This window comes from Filicampus tigris, chromosome 17 (assembly GCF_054856515.1).
Source record: "Filicampus tigris isolate MCC_2025a chromosome 17, RoL_Ftig_1.0, whole genome shotgun sequence".
NCBI classification, from domain to species: Eukaryota; Metazoa; Chordata; class Actinopteri; order Syngnathiformes; family Syngnathidae; genus Filicampus; species Filicampus tigris.
Genome location: NC_141233.1, coordinates 9859512 through 9884744, shown reverse-complemented (window position 1 = coordinate 9884744; position 25233 = coordinate 9859512). Strand labels below are relative to the sequence as shown.

The window sequence follows — 25233 nt, the reverse complement described above, 5'->3', positions numbered from 1 at the left end:
AATATATGTTGCTCCACCATTTGTGTTCAAACGTCTATCGTTTAGAGTTATAACAATTTCCATCATGCGTTAGCCTTAAGCTAGCGGAGGCATTCTGCAGGTAAAGCTGATTGGATGTTTTGAATACGCAACATGTATTTAACGTCTGTTTAACGTTTAGTTTGACAGCAAACTTCAACTGGGAATGGGAATAAACTGCTTGGAGCCTCATTTTTTGGGGGGAAGAATTATTCACTATTTGCCAGAGTGCTGCTTATTGAGTTGAAATAAGTTTGAATTGAGTTCAATGCCACCATAGAGTTGCGCTCCACGATTTAAAAAAAAATTATCTAATTGAAGTTTTCCGCCCCCTCAATATTGAGATTGTGATTTAATGTGAAATTATTTTTTCAAGGTCCTCTTCCCAAGTACAAGCAATAAATTAATCTGTATTAAATTTATTTTACATAAATATTTTGGTTATATGGGTTAGGCTTACGCTACAAAAAGGCAAATGAACAATGAATTCATATGAAAGACAGTTTATCTACTTCAATTTGAGTTGTGAACTTGCGAAAAACTGCGGGCCCTATTTTCATTTTTGCATGTGCTTGCTGACTAAATAAACACTGTGACTTGCAGTCTTTTAAGTGTTCAGTATGACAACTGAAATTCTTCCAAACAAGTGTGGCGTAAACATAAGTAAATAATTAATCAGATTACAAAATTAATGCAAGCAAACGTGTGACTATCACTTCAACATTTCATAATTCTTGAAATAATCATACGTAAACATGTGGACTGCACCTCTTAAGCACTGATCCCATCTTGACGCTATATAAATAAATAAACACATACATACATACATAAAATTAAGCAGCATAAATTAAGCGGTTTTTTTCTCTTTCCAAATTGCAGCCTTCCCGATTTGAAAATGGGATTCTACCACATTTCAATTTGATGAATTCTTCAACATCTTGTGTGGTGAATATCTCCTAAGTCTATCATAAGTGTATCTCGAGGTGCCACTGTATTGTACATTAGAGGTTCATGAACCTTTCAATACGGAAAACGATTAAACCAATGTGGGCGAAGAGTCAGCCCAGGCCAAGCGAATGAATGTGCCGAAGGAATGTGATGCCACATTACACCACGAGCTGGCATGCAAATACTGTTTTCTTGCTATATTTGCATATTCAAATTATCACACTCCCCAGTTCATAATCGCATGCACCTTCATCCAAACTTATGTGGAGCCAAACCCCCTCCTGATTTGACCTCTCTGCTCCTTTCCATGCAAACATCCCCAACTAGTACAGATAGATGAGTGTCATATTTCGATGGCAGCGCACTGCGGGGGATCATTAATCAAACTCTGTGGAGATGTGAGCGAGGTTTGTGATGAGCAGCCTTTGTAGACTTAAGGGAGACACATGAGCGCGCGCAGTCAGGCTTCGCTCCGGGATGCAAAACGGGGAGGCAGGGCGACGGGCGACATATTGCTCTCAGCTCATTACATTGTCACTACGAGCGCCCAATCTGGGACTCGTTGGCTTGAATGCAGCCTGATTGTACCCTGTTTGAGTGAAAGCAGGACACGGCGCCATCTCCGCTGGGAGAACGGGCAAGAGCGTGGATCGGGATTCACATTGAAACGGTTTTATGTTAATAGCGCCACACAGTTAGTGGAGTGTACTTTAAAGTATTTCCATCTGTGCGTACGGTCATGAATCCTTCATACATATGTAAGCGTGACTGGCTGCTCAAATTAGCATTGGGGCACGTTGGTACAGTGTGTGTGGTACTGTACGCCGTGCGTGACCAGGCTAAGCAAACTGGTGATGTGTGTGTCACAGCACCACGCTGAGGGAGGCTGCCATTTGTTTGCGCTTGGCCCAGAGAAAAGGGCCGCCTGCCAAAGACCCTCCACGCCGAGTGGGGGAGTACACGAGTGAATGGAATGAATAGCGGACATACACAAACATATATTGCATATATACATATACTGAATACTTATATATACACACCATATACGCACATATACATATATGTACACACATATATATATATATATACACATATATATATATACACATATATATATATGTACACACATACATACATATATATATATATATATATATATATATATATATATATACATATATATGTATATGTATATATATACATATATATATATATATATATAAATTGTTCCCCTCAGTTGTGTTGTTGTGTTGCGCCTGGAATGAGCGCCTTGGCCACATGGGGTCAGAATGAGTCAGACAGATGGACATACTATTCATTTACATACTATTTATCTCAACTCCTCGCTGAGCTCATCAGTATAGCACTAATATTAATCGTTCAAGCAGATGATAAAGAACATATGATTAGGAATAGTCTCGGACTAAATAGATCAAATTTAGTCTAGTTTTTTTTGGGGGGGTGACACTGTCATGGTGCATATCCCAATTGTGGCACTTAAATGAATAGCTTATGAGGCAGCGCTAAAGTCTTTTCAATCGGGAAAAAAATGACCATTTATTAAGTAAAAAAAATAATAAAAGGGTAACAGTAAGAAAGGAAGTAAAAAGGTCAATAAAAAGACACTAATACACACAAGCCATAGTGCAAACCTCAATCTCTTATTCATTCAGACCAGAGGCGATCGGGTTACACGCACACACAGGTACACAAACACACTTACCCACAAGCAGTGAATCCCACAGGCCAGGCCTCATCAGTTCAATTGAATTATCGTTACCGTACACCCAGCACAGTGACTGGGGAGCCTGCCCACAACGCACACCCTCCAAATGCGGCCCTGCAATGGAACCAACGACCCTGACACACACACAAACACACGCACACACGCACGCACACAAACACGTGAGATCATATAGCACTACCTCTCCCTCACGCAGGCTGCATCACTTTTTCGATTTCCCAGGACAGACAGGGTCCCATTATGGTCATCACTTACAGTCCGTATTGATCACCCAATGGCTGGGCTCCGCTATCTTGGGCCGCACACACACATACAGTACAGTTGTCATGTTTGCACTTCTGGCAAGAAGCATCCAAGACCATAGAAAAACAAGCCTAAAACTACAAAATGTCCCCCAAAGCATTTTTCTGTTCTTCAACAATTCGATTTTTGACCTTAACTGAAATCCAGAAAGCTCACGTGAGGCTAAGCCCTCATTCAAAATGATACTGAGGAAAAACAAGTAAAATATGGCTTAACCAGGAGACCAGAGCCCAGACCAAAATTGATCTGTCAAATCGGACAGGGCTATGTGCAATCCGACACAATTGTAGCGCTCTTACAATTTTTTCCTCACAAACTGTTTTCTCTTTCAATTGAATTGAAAATGGTATAATCATCAACATTTTTTTTAACACAACATTTTGCATAAAAGCTGTGACTTTCATAATAATGTGGAACAACCTAATTTCCTGTACTTAGGATTCCTTAGAAACTAATTATGAAACAGGTTAAAGACTTATCCATACAGAGAGCAGCAACAACATAAGCAAAAACATCCCCAGAAAAACTCAAAACAAAAATGTTTAACGTAAATACATTTGAATTTGGAACATGTAGTCTAGCTTGCACGTGAACCGTTTTCAACTGCATGACAAATGTTATTATAACAAACAATTCCACTCTGTCACTGTGTTTTGACATTTTCATAGCCGCCTGCCATGAGTCCTCCCACCGGAGTGGGGAAACCCTGGTTGATGTGTCCCGTAACGAAAAAAGCAAAGAACGAAGAATAGGTCGCTGGCCTGTTTCTTGGTACGACGTGAGCGAATGAGGTCGACAGACGATGGCGAGAAAAAGAGAAAGAGAGAGGATGCTGGGAGGAGAGAAACAGAAGGCGAGAGGGAGGAAAAAGGAAGGGAGCGGATGTTGCTGCCATGGTAACCAGTGGCACCTCAGAGAGGAACAGCACCGCTGTGGGGAAAGACCCCGTGTGCATGAACACACACACACACACACACGCACAGTACTGTGTGTGTATAAAACTAAGACACATTCATGTATGTTTCATTGATACATTCCTATTTTGGTATGTGGGAGTCTTTTTTTTCCCATTTTCATCTATCATGAAAGATGCAACTTTTTAAATGTTTAATTAACATACGCCCCTCCTCCTATGGTTGACTAAACTGGACCAACTGAACCATTTCCACTGAAGCCCATGAAAAGTCTATTTTTGTTGCCCCCATATTGTAGTCCTTCCTCGTCAGAATATGCGGGCTGCATATAACGCCAACCCCCCCCCCCCCCCCCGCCGCCCCCTGCTGTGGCTATGACGAGGAGGCTCTCCCCCTCCCCCAACATTTTCACATGCAATGCGAATCTGTTCTGCATACGCGTGAGAGATTTCCCCCATTCTGTTACTGCATGACGATACTTTTATTTCCACCCTAGCCATCAGACAAGATTAAATCCAGGAGAGTCTCCAAAGTCAAACGCCTTAAAGGTGGCATACGCATTGTGCACAACTAAAACCTCATAGTCTAGCTTTAGTCTATTCGTTTGATGATAATGCTAACAAACAATGGGAATCTCTATTGACGTGCTGGAGCTAAATAGCATCAGCGTCATGGTGTTACCATAAAGTAAAGGATATTTGAACACAAACTATGCAGCAATACATGTAAACAGACAATATAACAGTACTCACTGTCATAAATTCTTTATCCTCTGCAATGACCAACTAGTATTAGTGCCATATTGAGGAGCTGAGACCTCCATGCACAATACTGTATATCTGTTTATGTCTAGTACTGCCCCCAGGTGGCCAGGACTGCACACCAGGGGAAATGCCCATTGATGGATACATTAACATTAACATTTTTTGGAGGGACTCATATTTTGACTTATGGACAATTTCCAAGAGTCAATTTCAAAGAGTCATGAAGCCAATATGCATTTTTTGCAACAACTTTTCTTATTCTGAGGTTAAAGACAGCCAGTCGTTGCATGGACCGACATAATTCATTCATGTAAAAGTTCTTGTGAGGGAACATGTTTACTGCAAAAGCCAAAAGGCTATTTATAGCTTAGCATGTGTCAGAGGATGGTGTATGAGCTTCATCGCACATGGAGGCGAAGACAGTGATGTTGCAGGACAGGCGTGAACGGCGCAGTTGGTGTTAAGGATGTTAATGAGGAAAAAAAAGAGCTTTGTGGCAAGCGTTACATTTGTGTTACTAGTGTTAGCATTAGCTGCAATGCGTGAGTCAGGAACATGATCGTTATGAATTCAAAGTCGATATCCATATGCAGTATGTATATGTACAAACACTGCATACACGAACACAAATATGTATGTATGCCTAAAAGGCGAAGTGTGTGGAGTATCTGTCGTCGAAACGCACGAGTGCAGTCAAATAAGAAATAGCGAGTTTCCCTTCTTATCTATCTTATATATAGCTACAGGGGCAATACGTTTATAACTTGACAATCGCACCATGTTGTTAGTGGTTCAGTACAAAACAATACAGTACAGTGGCGCCTTAAAACATTGTTTCCCAATAAGAATGACAGGAGTCTCCGTTTTTTTTTCGTTGTTTATGTGTGCAAGGGTCCTCGGATGTAATTATATTTAATAAACAACAATAATGGATTTTTTTTTTTTTTTAATTTCCCCCATAGCAAATTGAAAACTTAAGGGCAAATGTCTCATTTGAGCAAATTAAACAGAGACTATTGTTTCCGGTGTGTAATATGCCTCAAGTAAACACTAAAAAATTTCATTCACTCTTTTTTTTTCTGACCGCCATCTTTTCATGCATCACATCACAAGAAGAGAAACAAAGGGAGGTCAACAGAAGGAGAAGCAGATGCTAGCATGGGAATAATTATTATCCTGATGAGATTCGACCAGAGTGGCACGATATTCGGGGAGTACCTCACGACGCAGCAAAGGCGGAGAAAGAAGTGAGACAAAGGGTGATTTTTTCTTCACGACTCAGTATGTGAGTGAGGCACGTACGCGTGGGCTCACTCGCTCCCTCCTTCGTCATCCTACGAGGCGTGAGAAAGTGGCGCCTCCCTCTCATCTTTAAAGATGTATGAAGCTGCATCCACAGGGTAGGCAAGCCAGAGTGTTCTGCATCTTACTGTCTGAAAAGATTAGCAGAGAAGAAGAGAGTAAAAAGTAGAGAATCGTGGACATTATACACCGATGCCTTGACTTTAAGAGTGTCTCAAATCATGTTTCCCCATTGAAATAAATGGAAATGCCAATAATCCGGACCAGCCAGCCAAAAAAACAAAATAAATTATGCTTTTAATGAGGAAAAATAGCACTCTATCATATATTAGCATCTATAGCATATGACAAAACTGTCATATACTATAGATGCTAATTGTTAGCCTATATGTACGGTACGTTTGGAGTTTTCCATTGCAGGCAATGTGGTTGCTTTAAATGCTCAATGTGTAATTCTCTTAGTTTCAATAAAGTAAAAGCAAAGCTACCAAAAATAAGTTGTAATACTGCAGTATCACAGCAATGTCATTTTTGCTAGGCGATAAAACAGAAAACATTACTTTCCACCAGAGCTCGGCATTCCGTCTATGTGACGGACCAGCCCGTCTATCCGCCTATGACTGAAATAGACGGACTAAAGTATAGTCGGAAGCCCATGTATTTAATCCGTCTTTCATCTGTAGTCCATCCTTAGTCTATTTTTCGCAGCCAGCGTGGCGGGGAACAATAGTGAGTTGTTGTTGTTTGGGGGACACATTTGAGTCAGGGACCAGGCTGTGAACAGGCTTCCATGGCACAGAGAGTCACTCTTTCTGTTCAAATACCGGCAAAGCTATGACGGACGACGGAAGGGTACCCACGCTGCAGACGGATGACGAATAACGGACGCCCAATTTTTAGTAAAATGCCCAGCTCTGCCTTTCACACATCTTCACGCATATATTATATGAGTAACACCACAGAGAGATTGACACAAATCCATTTTTTCCTCTAACACCAATTAATACTGTGATTTGTGAGTCAAGTGTAAAAAAAAAAAAAAATGCTAGTCATGCTAGCGGTGTTGACTTTCAAGTTTGCAGCAAGCAGCCTCTCTCACTCACAACATATGCTGAATAAAAACACTATCACAGTTTTCCCTCTGCCATCTTCCAACACAAAAAGCTGTGACAAACGGAGCTGTCCCCTGTGCCCTCACCACTTGATTTTTTTTTTCATTTAAGAAATAAAAGTGGGAAATCTGTGAGCCTTTAAACGGCTGCGTGGGTGTGAAATCATAAGACAGAAAGGGAGGGGGAAAATGAGGCGAGAGGGTAGAAATAGAAATGAGAGACAGGAGAAGGCGAGGATTACACTGGGGAAGTTTTCCATTGTGCCTCAGCAGGAGTGACTTCATAGACACACTTGCACACACACGCACACACACATGTACAAGCACACTAGAAGGCCCCATTTTGCTCTCTTGAGGTGAGCGTAACAGAAATATTGTTGAATTTCACAATAATCAAGGGAACATATCACGGGTGCAAATAAGGCTTCGCGCTTATACGGCATGTACAGTGTGTTTTTTTCAAGTGTCCTCATGTGTGAAGGATTCATCTTCACAATTTGATATTCATAGAACTCCCCAAACCATTCTGTATCTATTTGCTTATTTACTGCAGCCATCTATACATAAAACATAACAAGTGCCGTCTGGAGCACCGATACAGATTTGATTAGATATTTATTCGCAAGCAAACGACGTAGCATGATGTGCACATCTGCCTCACAGTTCTGGGGTTCTGGGTTCGAGTCTCAGCATATACTGTACAGTATAGGCCTACTGTAGATGCACATTGGAGTACCTTTACTGTTAAATATTTGGTAGAATTTTAGATATTTGATAAAAATGAAAAAGACGAGAAGAGAGGAAAAAGCTACCTTTTAGAAATGCTTATTAAGACTGGACTAGAGGCATCATTTGAGAAATATTGGACTGCTCGGACTGGTCTCTGATAGCAATTTTGTTTGTAAAGAATACAGGTAACGGTACAGAAGATGGCGCCAGAGTTCTTGATTTCTACGGCCACAACATTAGGTACACCAGCAACAAGTTATTTCATTAAGAGCAGTATCAGTTTCCGTATTTGCAAAGAGAACCTCACTTTTAGTTTGTCGACTCCAGGACACTATTGCTAATAATAATGACGAATGTTTAAATCTCTTAAGTGAATTTCTTTCTGTCAGTAAGGCACTGCTTGATTGGTCCCCGAAGACGGCCAGGTTAGCACTGAGCCAATCAGGGGGAACTTTACTCGCGGATATGCAATTATCTTCCTTTCTTCTTCTCTCCTTAATGTTAACAAATTAAATTGGCGCCACAAATTGTGAATAAAGCACGACAAAACTTCTGTGGTGAGTGTTATTTTTACTGTATTATTTATCGTACTTAATTAAATTGGACTTTAAGGTAATACTAATGCCGCTTTGAACTAAAAAGAGAATACTGTAGTGAATTAACATGTAAACAGTCAAATGGACGCCACGAGAAGCTGCCGGGTAAATAAAAGTGAAGTTTATAACGTTGTTAATGTTTGTACTGGGCGATACATAATATGTTGGTATTGTTGTTTTATATGTGCCTGCAAAGTTTGTTGGGAATTTAATAGTTCAAAAACACCCATTAAGATTAACCTCAGAACTTTTGTAGGTTGTTTTGTTAGCATCTGGCATTTAGCTGAAAATGCTCAGAAAATAGGAAATTAACAAATTGTCATTTACCTTCTCAACAGCGAGATGAGTAACGAAGCACGCGTGTGGAACTGCAACCATCCTCGGGTGCCTTTTGATGATGCTGAAGGGTACGTTTCATGTTTACTAGCTAACCCTTCAATTAATGCGTCAAGATTAGTTCTATCAATGGAACTGTGCACTCACTAGTTACATCATGCGGTGCACTAGTTAAAGCTGACTTTAGGCCCATTGTCGTGCATATACTAGACAAACAACTATTCACATCTATGGCGATCGAAGAATATTTGTCCTCGTGAATTTTTTACTTGCTTGCAGAGATGATGAGTACGTGACTGAAGAAGCTGGCACACTTCCATTGATGATGACGTCCACTCCCAGAAACGCCAATGCTGACAGTTTGCTATCAAATGAAGACATCACTGTGGAGCAGACCCTGGACTCAGGGGTTGTGGGAGGTACATTCATTCCAACTTAGTGTAGTTCTCAAACTGTGTTGTCACTGAGACTGTGTTATGTTAGGCTTCAGATGCTGTTAGGTAATTTCTTTATCAATAATCACACTCTCTGTATTTGTTTGAAGCCTGTACTGTTGACCTTGACAAGGATTCCAATGAAACAGCAAGGGAAACTCCATCTTCTTCTTCACCCTCGCCAGATTCAGGTTCAGCGCCTGTTCAAAACTGTCTCGTTGCCGCGAGAAGTTGTTTTGTTCTGCATCATACTGAGATGTTTGGTTTTCCTGTTGAGTACAAGTACATTTCAAATCATTTGGTCCAAACTGTCGCTGGATCAATGAACCGTCTTCAAACACGTTCTAAACTTTAATGACGACTCACATCTTTTTTTTTTTTACACAAGAAGTTAACGTAGGAATCTCACCACTCAACTCAAACTCAAAATGCAGGACGCCAGCTGCTGAAGATTCAAATCAAAAGCCTTTGCTCTTGAAAAGCTGGGCTGAGTTCTACCAAGCCAGAGGGAATTGGAAAACAACATCCAGTAGAAACCTACCAAAATAAAAGCTGTACTTAGTACTAACTACTCTCAGTATGATGCAGTGCAGTAATACGACACATCTTATCAAAGGCATTGTTAAATGAATCCCTCTCTGACAGTCAGTCAAAACTGTGCATTATTATGTCTATAAAGGAAGAGTTTAACTACATTATGTGCATGTACCTAATGTTGTGGCCAGTGAGTGTTCACATATCCTGTGGTTTAGTTTGGGACACAGACTTCCACAAAAAGCACATGACGGCAATAAGCAGTGACAAATTCAACAGCCTCTTGAAGATGAGTCCGGATTTCCAGGGCTGCAAGAGCCACATGGCGGCGTTTGTCCTCGTGAGAGGTACATTTCACATAGTGACTGTGAAGCCCATCCCAAAAAAAACAACCTTTGAGATAAACTAGAACAGAGACTGGGAGTAGAACCTCCAAAAATAAACTTTGCAATACTTTTGTGTGCTTCTTCCCATAGAAGTAATGGACACTTCGGGGCGTGCATGTGATTCCTACCAGGTGGTGGCGTTGGGAACTGGCCGCTTCAGCTGCACCAGTTGGCTTTGCTTCAACGGGACTGTGGTGCACGACTGTCACGCCATGATCATTGCCAGGCGTGCACTCCGGAGGTGCACTGGCATCATCAAAAGCTACCTTCACTCAACGTACCTCCATACACGAGACGCCTCATTTGTCGTCTTTGTCTTCAGGTTCCTCTACAAGCAGCTTCTGCTCTTCTTCGACACTGACCCTCGGGCCGAGGAGGCGTGCATATTCGAGAGCAGCCCAGCCGGGCCGCAACTTCAGCTCAAGGCCAAGACCAGCCTTCACCTTTACACCAATCAATGTCCCGAAGGATCCGCCAAGAACTTTTACATGAGGTGTGACTGTGTGTTCAGGCAATGGAAGCATTCCCGAGTCTGACATATTGCCAAGTCAACAACAACCCCATTTGTCGCCGTCTCAAGGGGCTCCGCCAACAACAATTGGACCCCGCTGAAGCTGCAGTATCACGCCAAGAGTTTACTGGTGCCTGCCGCCCACCTCAACCCGAACCACTGGGCGGCCAAAGTGTGCTGCATGTCGGGCAGCGACAAGCTGTGTCTGTGGACCTTCCTGGGCGTGCAGGGCGCTCTGCTGAGCCACTTCATCCAGCCGCTTTACATCGCAAGCATGGTGCTCGGTAACTGTCGTCACGCCGATACGTGAGAATAAAGTCTAGTTGTAGTTGAGTTCTGAAGTTGCCGTGTCGACGCAGGGGGCCAGAAGCTGTACGCCGGCCACTTGTCGGACATCACCAGTGAGTGTCTGGGCGACGGCTGGGAGGACATCCTGCCGCCGTTCTACAAGAAATATGAGACCAGCTTTCTGTGCTGCGAAGAGGCCAAGCCTATCGAGGTGTCGCCGCAGCACGACGTCCTCAGCATCAACTGGTGCCTCGGAGACAAAGACATTGAAGTGGTAGACGGCAGCAAAGGCTTCATCGACCACAGGTAGTGAGCTGACGTGTCATCTCATGTCATTTTTTTGTTAGCTTTTCAACTTTTGGAAGGGGATTGAGCAAGCAACAACACCTGCTTGTATGGCGCTGGCGTCAGGGCGAAAAGTCCAATGACAAAATTTGGTGAATTGAATATTTTTTCTACAAATCTATACGATTGGTCAATCCACGCGTACAGGTATTATTATTGACCATCTTACGTGTTGACAATGGCTTGCTCTCTTTGATGATGCAATTGTAACGGTTGAACACATTTTGGGGGTGTCTCCCGAAGTGATGACTTTTTTTTTTTGAGAGTGTACAAAGAAGCAGGGTTCCCATGGATCCTTAAAAAGTCTTAAAAGGCATTGAATGAATGAATCTAAAATCAAGGCCTTAATTGGCATTAAAATATCTTCACCTTTTGAAGAGTGTTGCTTTACTTAAGCTGCGGGAACCCTGTGAAAGAAAAGAGGACAAAAACGGCAACTGTTAATACGTGGTTTGATAAGTGACCGATATAAAAAAAAAACACACAAAAAGCCTGTCGGAATTTGAAACAACAAAATCGCTGTCACCTTACAGTTCCCCGTCCATGACCGGGCCCGGCTTCTCCAGCAGGCTGTGCAAGAGAGCGCTCTACAGTTACTTCCGTCAAGCGGCTCAGCTGAGCGGGCACGGCTACTTGCTGGACCTGCCCACCTACCACAGTGTCAAGGTGTGTCCCAAAGCATGTCTACCGAGCTCTACGGGTCTTCATGTCGATGCGTGTGTTGGTCCTTTTGTGTGCCAGGTGGAAGCGGGCGTCTACCAGACCGTTAAAGAGCTTGTCAAGCAGCACTTCCAAAGCAACCATGGCGGTGCTTGGAATGCCAAAAAGATGGTGGACTTCTTTAGCACCTGAATGGTTCTCCTTCACATTTAGTTTATCTGCATTTAGGCATTCAAGTTCTGTTTGGGGGGGGGTAAAAATGTTTAGATTGTTTTGTTCTTGTTCTTCTTAAGTTTACAATCTCATGAGGTCAGCACAGCATTCTCGTGCAGTGTGGTTCGGGTTGGAAAGAAATACTTCAACATCTATATAAAAGTGTTGTGGAGACTTACAATTCATGTTACACTTTATTATGTATTTCTAAGAAGTAACATTAGAGCTGCGCTAATTATCTAAAGTTCAAAATATGTACAATGGTATAATGACTGCATGAAATTTAATTATGAATTTGTAAAATACAATACACTGGAGTATTATTTTAACCATTAAAAACAATTGGGTACAAATTATTTGAATTACAAATGTGGTCACAGAACGAATAGGCTCTTAAGTCAAGGTACCACTATGTTGGAAAAATCAAATTGTACACTGACCACGCATGAGTGATGCAGTTATCCATACAGTAAAAAGCAATATACAGTAATCCAATCTCCAAAATTGAGGGTTTTCCATTACAGCTGTGTTTCTATGCTTCACAGGCACAATGTCTTCTCACCAGTTGCTTGGCAACAGACTCCTCCCTGGTCCTGATGCTCATGTGTTCATAATTGCAGGCTTCTTTGTGGTACTTAGCGGAAACAAAGAACAGTAGTGGCGCATGATACAATTACCGAGGACGAGGAGCAGCTAATTTCCGCGTCTGGCGTCGATGGCGCCGGGCTCAGTGTTGGATGTCTGGTGGGGTCCTCCAGCCAGGTGCACCGGTCACAGCCTTCGCGAGGGGCTTCGACTGAGTCCCTGGATAGCTTGACTGGGCACGGGGGAAAACCAGCGACTTCACGAAAAGACCTGAGGGATCATCATCATTAAAAAAAAAAAAGAGCAAGGGCGCAGGGCTCCATCAAGGATTTTTAGCCAGTAAAATAAATAAATGAGTGGAGTGGAGTGTTGTTTTCTGCGCCACTGACCCAGGTCAGGCCTCTTGTAAGACGAGCCCCTGCGGCTGGATTCCGAGGAGGCCGACGTACTTTCAGTGGAGCTGGACTCCACAGAGCGCACCGACGGCACGCCGGCGTTTCGGGGGCATGGTCTCGGTTTGGCAAAGGCGGCAACGGACGCTGTGTGGCTCCATTCTACACAACAAGACTCATGTCAGTGTCTCGAGCAAGTCTACTGTCGCATTGGGTGGAGAGACGAGTATACCAGAGTGATCCACAAGGCGAAGTTTGCCAAAGCACAGGTGGACCCTCCATTGCCGTCGGACATTTTCCTTCATTAGACAGTGGAAGAGAAAGATGAAAATTCCTGGGGAAACAACATTTAGTAGATCATAAATCCTGAAATAGAATATGTGGTTGATCAGACTGAACATGACCTTTCATTCGATTACTATTTATCTACCTTGAAGCGTGTTGAGTAGAGAGAACAAGTAGAGCATGACCACCCGGGCTGGCCCCCAGGTGAAAAATCCAGTGGTCCAGGTGAGTCCGAGTAACAAAGTCAGAGTGGTGACCCCCTTGAGGTCATGCATCAGTCCCCCGCGGATCCCGGCGGGACTGTTGGCCCGCATGTGGCGAATCTGGATCAGAACCACCACAAAAACCTGACAGAAGGGACGATAGACTCAGTTTGTGGATGCACAATTTGGGGATATAGGTGTCATTTCATTTCACCAAACCTTTATGCAATCATTTACATTTAGAACTACAGAACTCTGAACTCACAGCGATATTAAAGAGAAACACCAGCAAAGCGTAGGCGACCACAGACACGTAGAACGTCACGTCATCCTGCAACCAGCAGCTAGAGACACAAACAGGAATATCGTCAGTATCATGGATTTGTCCATACCTCAAAATTGCCCGTACAAGCTGTCACTGTTGTCAAGGGGCGCCAGGCTGCTCCTAGCGCCAGTGTAGAGGTGACCGCCGTAAGCGTCTCTTTTCACGATGAGCACCAGCACACAAATCACCAGCGGAATGCCTGCAAGCGCAATGAATGAAATCTGAAAATTTGTATTATTATTACTACGCCATTTGCAAAATTAAGTGATTGTGATACAATTCAAGGATGGCATATATTAAAATTCAATGATTGGATTTGGTGAACTCAAAATCTATTTTCTAGCTTCGGACTCACCCCACCCTATTGCACAAAACTTGAATATGTACGCCGGCACGTAGACGTTGAAGACCTTGATGAGGGCGAAGTACATGTTGACACCCTCAAGTCCCATCCAGGTGAAGGAGGCCAGGAGGAAGTAGTGGAGTGTGGCGGCGGTGGCCACACAGAGGCCTTCCACACCCCACAAGGAGAGCCATGAGTCAAGCAGGAATGCTAAGTTCAGGCCCAGCAGGGCCACGGAGAGGTTGATGAGGATCTGCGACGGGTAGTCTCGACGCAGCTTCCTGAAAGCAACCCGAAATGGCGTCATCGAGAAAGGGGACAATCAACCCTCATCGTTTATAGATTTTGGAGTCTTACTCAAAAGCTGTGTAAGTGAGGATGGTGATCCCCAAAAACAGCGAGGAGACCCCACACCCAACATAGGTTATGACTGTCAGCACATGCTCATTAGCTTCATCCACGGAAGCTCTGGAGACATCCTGGATGCAAAAACACACACTGCAAAAACTCCACTTTCCAAAAAATAAAAGAGTGATTAGTAAGTATGTGATTTTGGGACGAAAACCGCTATCGTATAAAAACTGCTTGGTGTTGTGTCAGCCAAAGTGCTGGCACAACACGGTTTCTTCGCACATTCCAAAACACACATGTTAGGTTCATTGAAGACTTTAAACTATCCTGAGGTCTACATGGTTATTTTGTCTGTGTGTGTCCTGTGATTGGCTGGCAACAAGTCATTCTGTGCAACATGACAGTTACCAGAAGAACTCCAAAGTGTGTGAGATGATCACACAGGCACGTGGTGAAGTCAACACTGCTGTTGTGTTTTGTGCAGCCGCGAGGGTCCCAGCCTCCGTGTCCGTCTGACGCACACATGCACACGCGTACTTGAAAGTCACAGCAAAAAACGAGGAAGTCCATTTTTACATGTTGACTGCTTACTGTTCTCATTGAAGTTCCAATACACGCACTGTGTGTCCATATTGGGCTGAAATATATTATAAGGGCATTAAAGCAATATTCACCGATTTGCCATAATGACGATTGTGGTCATACGTGTTTAGGTTGGAGATGATGGAGCGTGACTGGAATGTCCTCTTGGAGGTCTTGGATGGGGGAGGTGCTGTTGCTGACGCTGGCGGACACCACAAAGCTGTTGAGGACCTGATCTTTCCGCTTGTTCTGGAAATGAACAAAAAATATCAATCAGTCTTTTATTTCCGATAATAAACCTTAATACTCGTGATATCCCAAAAAAGACAAACAAAAATAAAAACAAAAACAGTACCTTGAATACCTCCGGAATGCCGTAGAACTGAAACTGGACCCTCGGTAGGCTCTGGGTGTGCGGGAAGCTGTGCTGCAGAATGGAGGGCAAAGAGATGAAAGCCACTGTGCCTTTTAGGGGGATCTTGTTGAGGAAAATCTGGAAAAAAAAAAAAAAAAAAAAAGGTAAAAGCAAAATAAAAAATCAAAAAAAGCATTTAAAAAAAACTGACTACAAATATAATTATAGCAAAAATGTCATTGGTTTTTGTCTTTGGCAATTAATATCATATGTGAACTTTCAAGGTTCACTTTAAATGTATTTATTTTGGTACTGCGGTACTTCCATATAGAAGCTCAAATATGAGAATTGTAGTTTATTTAAAGTTATTACACAATGCTTGGTGACTTTTTATTTATATATCTCGCACTCGGCATTCTATATATAAATGAACTAAAAGGAACCATTTAGAAAATAATAACAATAACAAAGTTGCTCCAAAAACGACTTCAAACTAACTGCATTTCAAATAAACAAAATAAAAACGAAGAACAATGAAAAATCCCAAACTTTTATAACCCTACACCCAGTTAGTCAATGTGTGTGTACCCTGATTACTGGATAAAAATCAATAGACCTCTGCTGGTGATTGTGACTCAACTAACCTCAGGTTTAGAGCCAACCCCATGAGACGACACTCCAAAAGTCAAACCAGCAAACTGCCCCGGAACCACGTCCACCATCGAGACCGCCAAGGCCTGAGTCACCAGAGTGGACGATCCCTGGAAACCCATCATGCAGTCTCCCACCGCCTCGGTGATGTTCAGAATCCTGGAGATGAACACACACATTAGAATACTCTTTTTATTTTTTTTTTAACCCCCATTATCTGAATGCTCAACATTTCCTTACGTGTTGGTGAAAGGCAAGAGGTAGCTGCGAGACTCCAAGATGTGACTGATGATATCGATGAGAGCTTGGCCCAGGTCGGCGGTCAGCGCCGCGACGCCCACCACGTCCTTCAGCTTGTCGAGCACCGTCACCAGCTCCGGATAGTTGAGCTCAGAGCGGTTGCTCAGTAAACTTTCAATCATCTCCACCACGTCCAAAGCGTTCTCTGGCGATAAAACGCATGTTAGTCGTTCATTCACATGACATAATATTGAATTTTGTGTCGTGACCGACCGGGAGTGACTGCCACATGATCCAGATCGGCGACGGTTTCCACCACTAGATGGCACTCTTGTAGGTTTGGGGCCATCCATTGAGTGTTGAGGCTCAGTTTACTTAAGAAAAGACATTCAGGAGTCATCACGACACGATGCATTTGAGGCTTAATCTCACCTCCCCAAAAAGTTGAGATTTTCCGTTGAACTTCATATTCATTGTACAGTATTCTGTAGATGTTTTGATGTGACGTGATCTTAAAATGACAAGGTGTATAAAATCCTACAAAACACTTTTATATTCAAGTTTTGTAAGTAAAAAAAAATAAAAATACTCCTAAAATCTTGCAAGTATCTACGGTAGCTCCTAATTTTGGACAAATTAAAGTATCGGGACATCTAATTTCTACCAAAGAAATAACATCGTAATACGTTTGTCTATTTCTCACATTTGCTGCAGATGAATTGTTCATTAAAAGTCAAATATACTCTCTACTCATTTATCATTTTGTTCAGAAACTGTGTGAGACACATACAGTACTAAGCTTCTGATTAATGCTTTTACAACACTAACTGAGTCAACATACACAGAGAAGCGGCCATGTAAATATGTACCAGAGGAAGTACTCAGAACTCACAGGCGCACATTTATTGAAGCTTTCATGTTGACACAAGAGTATTTAATGAGCCGCTTCTAGTTTCATGATGGATGTAAGTACATTTTCTTTTGAGTGTGTTCTCATGAGAATTTAGTAGGAAATCACACAAAAGGTTCTGCACCTTACAATGCACAAGTGTGCAAACATGCTCTAGTGTTGCTATAGTTTGCCATCATTTCGAGTCAGGACGTTCGAGTGAGGACAATCTATTATTTTAGGAAGAAATATTTCTAAACTAGAATAATCTCTTAATTTTGTAAATCATACTAAAGTCTTATATAACATTTATTTTGTAAAAAAATCCTTCAAAAATTTGGGGGTCCTACTGGTATCATCAGAAAGAAGAAATTAAAAAAAAAAAAAGAAAATCCTACAAAAATCATATAAAAAAAGCAATATATTTTGTAGAAAATCCAACTAAAATATATATATTTTGGGGGGAAATAGTAGAAATCCTATCAAAATATTTGTACAGTATATATATTTTGATGGGGAAATCCCACTCAAGTCTTGTGAAGACATGTAGTTTGTAAACAAATCCTACAAAAATGTTCTGTTCTGAGAACATGATCTCTGTATTTTGTAGAAAATTCTACTAAAATCTATCAATAAAAAAATCCTGCTACTCTTGTTAAGTAGAAATCCTAAAGGAAATTAAAAATGAGTGTAAACACTATTTATTTTGTAGAAAATCAAAATGCTACTAAAATCCCATGAGAACATTTATATGCTGTGTGAAAAATCTATAAATAATAAGGATAACAAAACTAATAATAATAATGAAACGAATATTTATTTAAATCCTACTTAACACATTTTCCACTAATGTGTGTGGTTCTAACCAGTGTCTGGTGGCATAGTGCTGGGTGTTTCTGGGGCACGGCAGATTGCTGTTTTTCCCCCCGGGCGTGACGGGCCACTCAAAGAAGCCTTTTCTCGTCTGCTGGCTCTCCGCTTGACACGTCACAACCACTGAGGTAAGTTAAACATAAGAAAAGACCAAGTCAAGTGATGGCATCCTTCTTCAACCGCTGAACCTTTCACATCTGCTTGCTTACGTATGCGGCTTATTTGTACATCCTGAGTTGCTATGGAGACGGGGCCTTGGACGTAAGGCGTCAGGAGCAGGTCTCGTATCAGAGCTTCCTGCGAGTGTTTAGGCGATGGCACCTGAACCTGGAAGACCAAGCTCGCTCTGGCAAGATTGTGTTGTGACAAATACAAAAACAAAATCTAAAATGCATTAAATTTGTAGAAAATCACCCTTAAGTATTATATAGAAAACCTAAATTAAAAAAAATATATTGTGTTAAAATCCTTCTAAATTCTTGTATATTTAGTGGAAAATCATATTAAAATAACACAGTATTCCCACTTTGACAACATATATTTTTGTAAAGAAAAAAAACCCTACTAATAAATCTCCTTCTAAAATTGTGCAATAACATTGATTCATTCTGTACACACTCCTACCAATGTTTCATTATATCTATTTTGTAGAAAATCATATATATAATCAATATATTGTGTTAAAATCCTACTAAATTCTTGTCAGAGAATCTGAAAATTTAGTAGAAAATTATATTATAATAATTTTCACACTGTGACAACATCTATTAATTTTGTAAAGAAAAAAAATACTCATACTTTTGAGAACATTTAATCAAATTAGTACTTGATTAGAAATGAGTAGAGTCATATTTTGAAGAAGAAAAAATGCGTTAAGGAATTAATTTTGATCAAAATCCACCAAAACAAAAGTCTGATAAAGTTGTCGAAATGGATTTACTGTAATATCAGCTCCAAGACGCATACCTGGTCACAATGTCTGCAGACACCTGGGAAGAATATTGACGTAATATGATTATCCTAGATTATCCTAGTTTACATTCCATGTTATATCACCCACTATTTGAGGAATGTTATCTTACCCCATCAGCAGTAGACAAGTTGGAGTGCATGGGGGCGCGTTTACGTCTACTGGCGAGATTAAGAGATTGAATTTATTAGCCCATTTTGGCCTGAATGGAAACATCCGAGCACACCTGAGAGTTTTCGGGAGCAGCTGGAGGCCAAGCACCAGCATCATGTGATCAGATAGAGTGTCGTTGAGCTGTGAAGAACCAGACATATTCGCGTAAAGTAAATATTTCATCCAGGCAAAGCAAATCGAGCGTCAATTTGGAGAGGGTGAGGGGCTCACCCATCTGGTGAGAATGCGCTTGGTATCACAGGCTCCTGTTATGGACACGTTGACCTGCACTTCATAGTACATCTCTAAATGTAGGACAAAAATATCGCATATCATTAATATAATAATAATGGTGTTTGTCCCTACTAAAGTTGTGTGCGAAGATTTTTTGGGGGTACATAATCTGATGAAAGATAACACAAAATCCTACCAAAGTATTGTTTGATGATCTGTTTTAGATTTTGTGAAAAATCCAATTTGATTCTTGTGAAAACAATCATCTATTAATTCTGTACAAAATACTATGAAAGTGTCATGGGAACATATATTTGTTTGAAAAAAGAAATACTAAATAATAGTAATAGTAATAAAAAAAAAATCAAAAAAAATCGTTAAAACTATTATCCTAGGATAAAATCTTTCTAAAATCGTATAATCATTTAACTGTACAAAATAATCTATTCAACTATGTACTGTGTAGAAAATCTAATAAAATCAATATATTTTGTAAAAACAAAGTCTATTATTGTCTTGTGAAAACATCTATAGATTATTTAAAAAATGCTCAAATCTAGACCTGTTTTACAAGAACATCTTTATGTCTATCTGCTAAAGTCTTGTTAATATCTTCTTCTTTCTTCAAAAATTGTACTATACTGTAATCTCATTAGAACACTTATCTAGTTCATAGAAAATACTGCTAAAATTTATGACCTTGATGTAGAAAAATCTAGTCTTGAGAGAACATAAAAAATCTGGCTAAAGTATTGCGAGAACATCTACTGTAAATTATCTACTGTAAATCTACTGTGTCTAATTTTGTAAAAATAATAATAATAATAATCATAATAAATAATAATAATTAATATTATTACTAACAAAAAATAAAATTAAAATAAATACCAGTAATCACAAATTGTAAGCCTCGTGAGACGATCTATACATTTTGAGGAAAATCCTACTAAAATCAAAATATTTTATTGTGAAAATTTACCAGTCTTGTAAGAAAATGTACTGTATATATTTTCTAGAAAATCTTATATTTTCAGCAGAAATAATCCTACTAAAGGCTTGTGAATGTACATAGTCCTTTGAGGAAACTCTACTCAAATCTTTTGACAAAATCTAAATACATTGTGTAGAAATTTCTACTAGAGTTAATAGATTGCATCTTCATGAAGCACTGACCTAGCATGCCGGGGGATGTTTGCGTGTAGGAAGAAGTAAACACTGTCGTGCCAGAAGGACGCTTCGTGGTCACAGCGGGCAACGTCGGATCGGAGGGGAAACTGTCTAAAGTGGCATAAGAAAATTAGCATTTATTGTCATGGTAACAAGTCTACCTAGACTCTGTCCTCTATCTGCTTTCTTACCAATGGGTGTGGTTTGTATGCTCGCTTTGTCAGCTCGCACCTGGACCAGACCACTGGGCTCGTGGTAAGGGTACCCCAGTTGTGTGTGAATCGTGCGCTGCATCACTGCCACGTCCATGCTGGGGATGACGTTCATGTAGGCCAGGCCGTCAAAACTACACAACACAGCCATCAGAATTTAGGATTTAGTATATTCACTTTAGGCTAACGTCAAATTTCTCACCTGTTAATAGCGGATGAGGACAGGCGCACCTGAGGGATGAAAGACACATTCAAACACATGTTCAATGCAAGCGTGAACCTTCATTTCCTTCTAGGTATACTTTGGATTCCTGGAACAGGTGTAAGATGGGATCCCTGTCGATTCCTGCACAGTACACTACACAGACTTACACACACACACACACACACTCATGTGATGGATCACACAATGCAATAAACAACCCTATCATCAACACCTTTTCATCGGCTTCCCCCCCAATCACTTTCTTCACAGATCTTTTTTTACATAAAAAATCGCCTCGTACATACACACAATGTAGTGTCAATACATACACATGATGGAGACGTCTACTTTCGAGTTTGACGTCTTCCTATATTCCAGTATTAGTAAAGGTTTACTTATATTTATATTATTTTACTGATATTATACAGTATCTCAAAAGATATATAGTAAATAGTAATACAGTACACCAGATGCAATTCTATATAGTTCTGATTGCTATGCTGGGTATTTTAGTTGTGCCATAACATTTCTGCTCACCAGCTTTTCCCCGCTCGGTGTAGTCACCATGTTATCATCTTTTGCAGTGGACCTGATCAAAATAGCACTCGCGTGTTAAAATGATGTTCCGTTGACATTTAAAGGTCTGATGAATTCAAATGTCAGAGTGTTGCCCCACCTGGTTGCTTTGAACACTGACACTCGGTTTAAATAGATCACTGAAGGCAACACAGCTCTGAGCTGAAATGGATACAAACGTATTTACACTGTTAGTGTCAAGATAATAATAATCACCTGCACCACCCAATGCTCTTAATGCATGTGACGTGTTTCAGTGTATGACAATAATACCCAGCTGTGTGCGATGTCTCTGGCTGTGTAGAGCTCCGTGTTGTTCTCGTCATAGCGGATGATGATGAACTTCAGGCTGACTTTGTAAATGGACCACACTGCCAGCATGCGAAACAACAAAAAAAAATCAGTTGTCCGTGGTTTGCAGTTGTAGACCTGCGGCTCGTTGGTCTAGGGGTATGATTCTCGCTTCGGGTGCGAGAGGTCCCGGGTTCGAATCCCGGACGAGCCCTACTTAGGTTTAATCACTGGAAACGAAGAGAAGGTTGTTGTGGTGCTAAATGAAATCCAATGCGTCAAAGCTATGTGATTGGCGCTGCATCGATCACAGGACAGTTTCTATGTTTGCTGAACTGACTGATTAGACAGCGAGTCAATGTTTAATCGGGCAGTCGATGGCGTAAATGAACAAACCCCAGAGGTGGCCGTAAAGCACTCCATGTGATTTTAATACCATCAAACATCGATTTCATTCAGAATGGCTGGTGGACAGATAAATCGGGGAATAATGGTAAATGGATCGGTGTAAATGAATGGATTAACTGTTGATGTGTGGGCGGATGGAAAACCAGGCAGATAGATGGATAGACTGACGGATAGTAGTAGGGGAGATAGATGGATGTGATTAGAAATTAAATAGGTGAATGGGTGGATCTTAAATAAATAGCTGAATAGCAGATGATGGATGGATGGATGGTTGGACGGATGGACGGACGGATGGACGGAAGATGTTTGGATTGGTAGGCTGGCTGGCTCAATGGATGTATGGGTGTACTGTATGTTTGGATTGTGGGATGGATGGACAAATGTTAAATGGATGGATGGATGATGTTTAGATGGCTGGATGGATGTCTCTAATGTTATAATGATAGCATGCTAGCGTGCTCGTTACTGACCACAGGTGAGGGTGTCATCAGGAATGGGGGCACATATGCATGTGTTCCACTGCTCCCTGCTCCAGTGCACTAGATCTCCCTCGGTGCAGCGGAGGGTTTTCACTTCCTGGCCGCTGCGTTGTCGCCCCCACAGGCGGAAGAGGGACAAGCTGCCCAAAAAGTTAGCCGACGGAAGGATGCGCATGACGCCTTGCACCAGATGGTGGGCCGCACCCAGGGTGAGCGTCCCGTTGGGGGCCAGCTCGCAGCAGGAGGTGGAGATGGGCGAAGAGGTGATGCTATCCTCAACTGTGGCACACAACATTTTCAGTGCATCCAGGAAGTAATAATAACACATTTTATGGTGTAACAACTTGACTTCAAAATGGATTACATACTTTTTGTCCTGAATTTGTACATGCAACATAATACCGTAATGCGAAAAGAACGTTTGGGGGAAAATTTTACCAATGTACAGAGGATATAAAAAAAGTTTACACACCCCTGTTCAAATGCCAAGTTTTTATGACGTGAAAAACTGTACTTACCTGCCTTGAGAGCTGTCAGGGTTCCGTTGACGTACAGCATGGGCCTGTCTTGGGTGTGCGACCAGGTCAGACATAGCGAGTGCCACTCTTTTGCAGCAAGGCCAACGGTGGCCGTGGTCCACTCGCTGCCAAGCAACCAGACCACCATAGCGTTCTCTCTGCCCCCCAAGCCTAAACTGGCACACTGAACCTCTGGATGGCGGTACATAAAGGCTGTCCACGGCCTGCTAGCTGGAGCCTTGATGCAGGCCAGAAACAACATTGTTGTCATTATTTGAAGTTAACATGTTTTCAACATTTAAATGTGTCAGTAAATAGAGAGGCTAACTAGCTAAAATGCATTAAGTGGATAGTGAAGATAGGGGTGGGGGGAAGCTCTTCCTAAAATAGACATTTAAAAAATAGCATGAGAAATGTGTTAACTAGACAGCTAAGACCGTTTTGACATTGTATTGATTATTTAATTTTCTAAGGCATAGAAATCTGTTGGTAGATGGACATTTAGGCCAAGTAGGCCAAGTGGATAAGTAACTAACAAAGATAAAGATAATTATCTTCCTATCTCCCTAAAAAAATAAAAAAAGAGAGGATGTACTTGAGTTATAAAAATATACTGTACTGGACTTTTTTTCAAATCCAGTTCAAACACGCTGTATTCAACCTTCTTATACAGTTGGTTGTATTACATGTGTTAAATGTACAGCACCAGTCAAAAGTGTTTGGAAACACCCTCTAATTCAGTGTTTTTTCATTATTTGAAAAAATCCTGATTGTAAATTAATTCTTAAGTCATTGACGTTATGAAGAAATATTGATGGAATTATTGAGTAAACAAAAACATGTTCACGTCAAAACAGAATATTCTATATTGTTTATTCTTCAAAGTAGCAGTAACTAGCTAACAGATTTGCACATCTTAGTACTTTCTCAGGCAGCTTTATGATGCGAAATGACTCTTAGCTCACAGTTGTGCACTATCGAGTGAATAGTTTTAATTTCTTGACCTCTTAATGGGTTTGAGACCATTTGAATTTGAAGGTGCTTCCAAACTTTTGACTGGTACTTTGTGTACCACCAGAGGGCGCCCGCGTTGCAGATGTATAGGATCAGAGAAATAAATAAGTAAACATAATATAGTGAGGATAAGCGGTTTGAATAATGGATGTACTGTATAGATAAAACAAGAATAGATGTCAATGGAGGACAGGTGGGGTTTTTTTTCAAACCAATATTGAATTCTCATTCGCACAGGTTGAGAATGCCGGCTTAGAAAGTTGTATTCATTCATTAAAAAGCAACGACCTTGAACTTGAGGTGGAGGCAGACGGTAAGATGGTCCAATGTCGGGATGTAGACATGAGGTTCCAGTCTCCAGTGTCTACAGCCGGTGGTGAATTGGGCCACGTTGCCCCACAGGCTCAGCAAAGGCGCTGACCGACCACACAGTACACGCAATGTACAATATAACATCAGTAGAACATAAAAATCAAAGAGAAAGTACAACAATAAGAACTTTATCCCTCCATGATGCTATTTTCATTCAAACTTGAATATATTATACATACATTTGATTATATTAAGCCTGGCTTCAACTTGATGACCTATAATGTATTTGATCATATTTTTGAAGCTAATTAATAAGGCATTAGTGCCCGGACGCCTTTATATCAAAAAACTAATTAATAATAAATGGCTTGCGATAGTTTGATATAAAACTAAATGTCATACCTCGCTCTCTCATGGAAGAGGTAGCGTTGCTCAGCAGAGTCAGAGTGACCACCACGTTGAATATTTTGGGTTGAAAAAGCAT

The 25233-nt window shown here is 41.1% G+C and overlaps 2 protein-coding genes, 1 long non-coding RNA gene and 1 other non-coding gene across 10 annotated transcripts in view; 2 read left to right on the top strand and 2 right to left on the bottom strand.

Annotated features, from left to right (window-relative positions):
• LOC147133308 (uncharacterized) overlaps positions 1 to 9066 on the bottom strand; it is a 27533-nt gene extending 18467 nt beyond the window's left edge. For both annotated transcript variants that reach the window (XR_015081922.1, XR_015081923.1), the window contains exons 1-2: positions 8757 to 9066; positions 5994 to 6124 (exon numbers count right to left, since the gene is read on the bottom strand). This is a non-coding gene — a long non-coding RNA (uncharacterized LOC147133308). The remainder of the gene's footprint in view (positions 1 to 5993; positions 6125 to 8756) is intronic.
• On the top strand, positions 8285 to 13061 carry adad2 (adenosine deaminase domain containing 2). Of its 6 annotated transcripts, XM_086013266.1 has the most exons (12): positions 8285 to 8390; positions 8768 to 8836; positions 9045 to 9184; positions 9310 to 9390; positions 9952 to 10080; positions 10210 to 10360; positions 10442 to 10612; positions 10700 to 10914; positions 10990 to 11224; positions 11797 to 11929; positions 12005 to 12118; positions 12757 to 13061. In XM_086013266.1, the coding sequence occupies exons 2-11, from the start codon at positions 8772 to 8774 to the stop codon at positions 12113 to 12115; spliced, it is 1431 nt and encodes a 476-aa protein (XP_085869392.1). In that variant the 5' UTR covers positions 8285 to 8390; positions 8768 to 8771; the 3' UTR covers positions 12116 to 12118; positions 12757 to 13061. The 6 variants fall into 6 exon arrangements, with proteins under 6 accessions (XP_085869392.1, XP_085869396.1, XP_085869395.1 ...); XM_086013270.1 differs by lacking the exon at positions 12005 to 12118 and having other exon boundaries at positions 12757 to 13058; XM_086013269.1 differs by lacking the exon at positions 12757 to 13061 and having other exon boundaries at positions 10213 to 10360; positions 12005 to 12317.
• Positions 12403 to 25233, bottom strand: adgrg4b (adhesion G protein-coupled receptor G4b). Its single transcript, XM_086013271.1, has 31 exons — positions 25152 to 25233; positions 24726 to 24853; positions 23424 to 23661; positions 22897 to 23184; positions 22001 to 22098; positions 21828 to 21889; positions 21689 to 21740; positions 21149 to 21177; positions 20926 to 21080; positions 20741 to 20845; positions 19565 to 19638; positions 19407 to 19474; positions 19293 to 19341; positions 19177 to 19199; positions 18420 to 18556; positions 18204 to 18333; positions 16722 to 16822; positions 16449 to 16653; positions 16202 to 16367; positions 15558 to 15695; positions 15326 to 15451; positions 15212 to 15257; positions 15029 to 15132; positions 14627 to 14748; positions 14282 to 14550; positions 14011 to 14125; positions 13867 to 13945; positions 13544 to 13745; positions 13346 to 13447; positions 13111 to 13275; positions 12403 to 12991 (listed from the first exon to the last, which is right to left on the bottom strand). Exons 1-31 carry the CDS (start codon positions 25231 to 25233, stop codon positions 12864 to 12866), a joined length of 3786 nt encoding a protein of 1261 aa, XP_085869397.1. The 3' UTR covers positions 12403 to 12863.
• Positions 22161 to 22232, top strand: trnap-cgg (transfer RNA proline (anticodon CGG)). The gene has a single exon. It is a non-coding gene; the product is annotated as a tRNA-Pro (tRNA).

Coding starts and splice junctions, on each gene's coding strand:
- adad2 (XM_086013266.1), top strand. CDS start 8,772: ATGAGTAACGAAGCACGCGTGTGGAACTGCAACCATCCTCGGGTGCCT. Junction 9,185..9,309: donor GGACTCAGGGGTTGTGGGAG/GTACATTCATTC, acceptor ATTTGTTTGAAG/CCTGTACTGTTGACCTTGAC. Junction 11,225..11,796: donor AAAGGCTTCATCGACCACAG/GTAGTGAGCTGA, acceptor GTCACCTTACAG/TTCCCCGTCCATGACCGGGC.
- adgrg4b (XM_086013271.1), bottom strand. CDS start 25,233: ATGCTTTTTCAACCCAAAATATTCAACGTGGTGGTCACTCTGACTCTG. Junction 16,823..18,203: donor CACTATGCCACCAGACACTG/GTTAGAACCACA, acceptor TCTTTTCTTAAG/TAAACTGAGCCTCAACACTC. Junction 12,992..13,110: donor TTACAAGAGGCCTGACCTGG/GTCAGTGGCGCA, acceptor ATGATCCCTCAG/GTCTTTTCGTGAAGTCGCTG.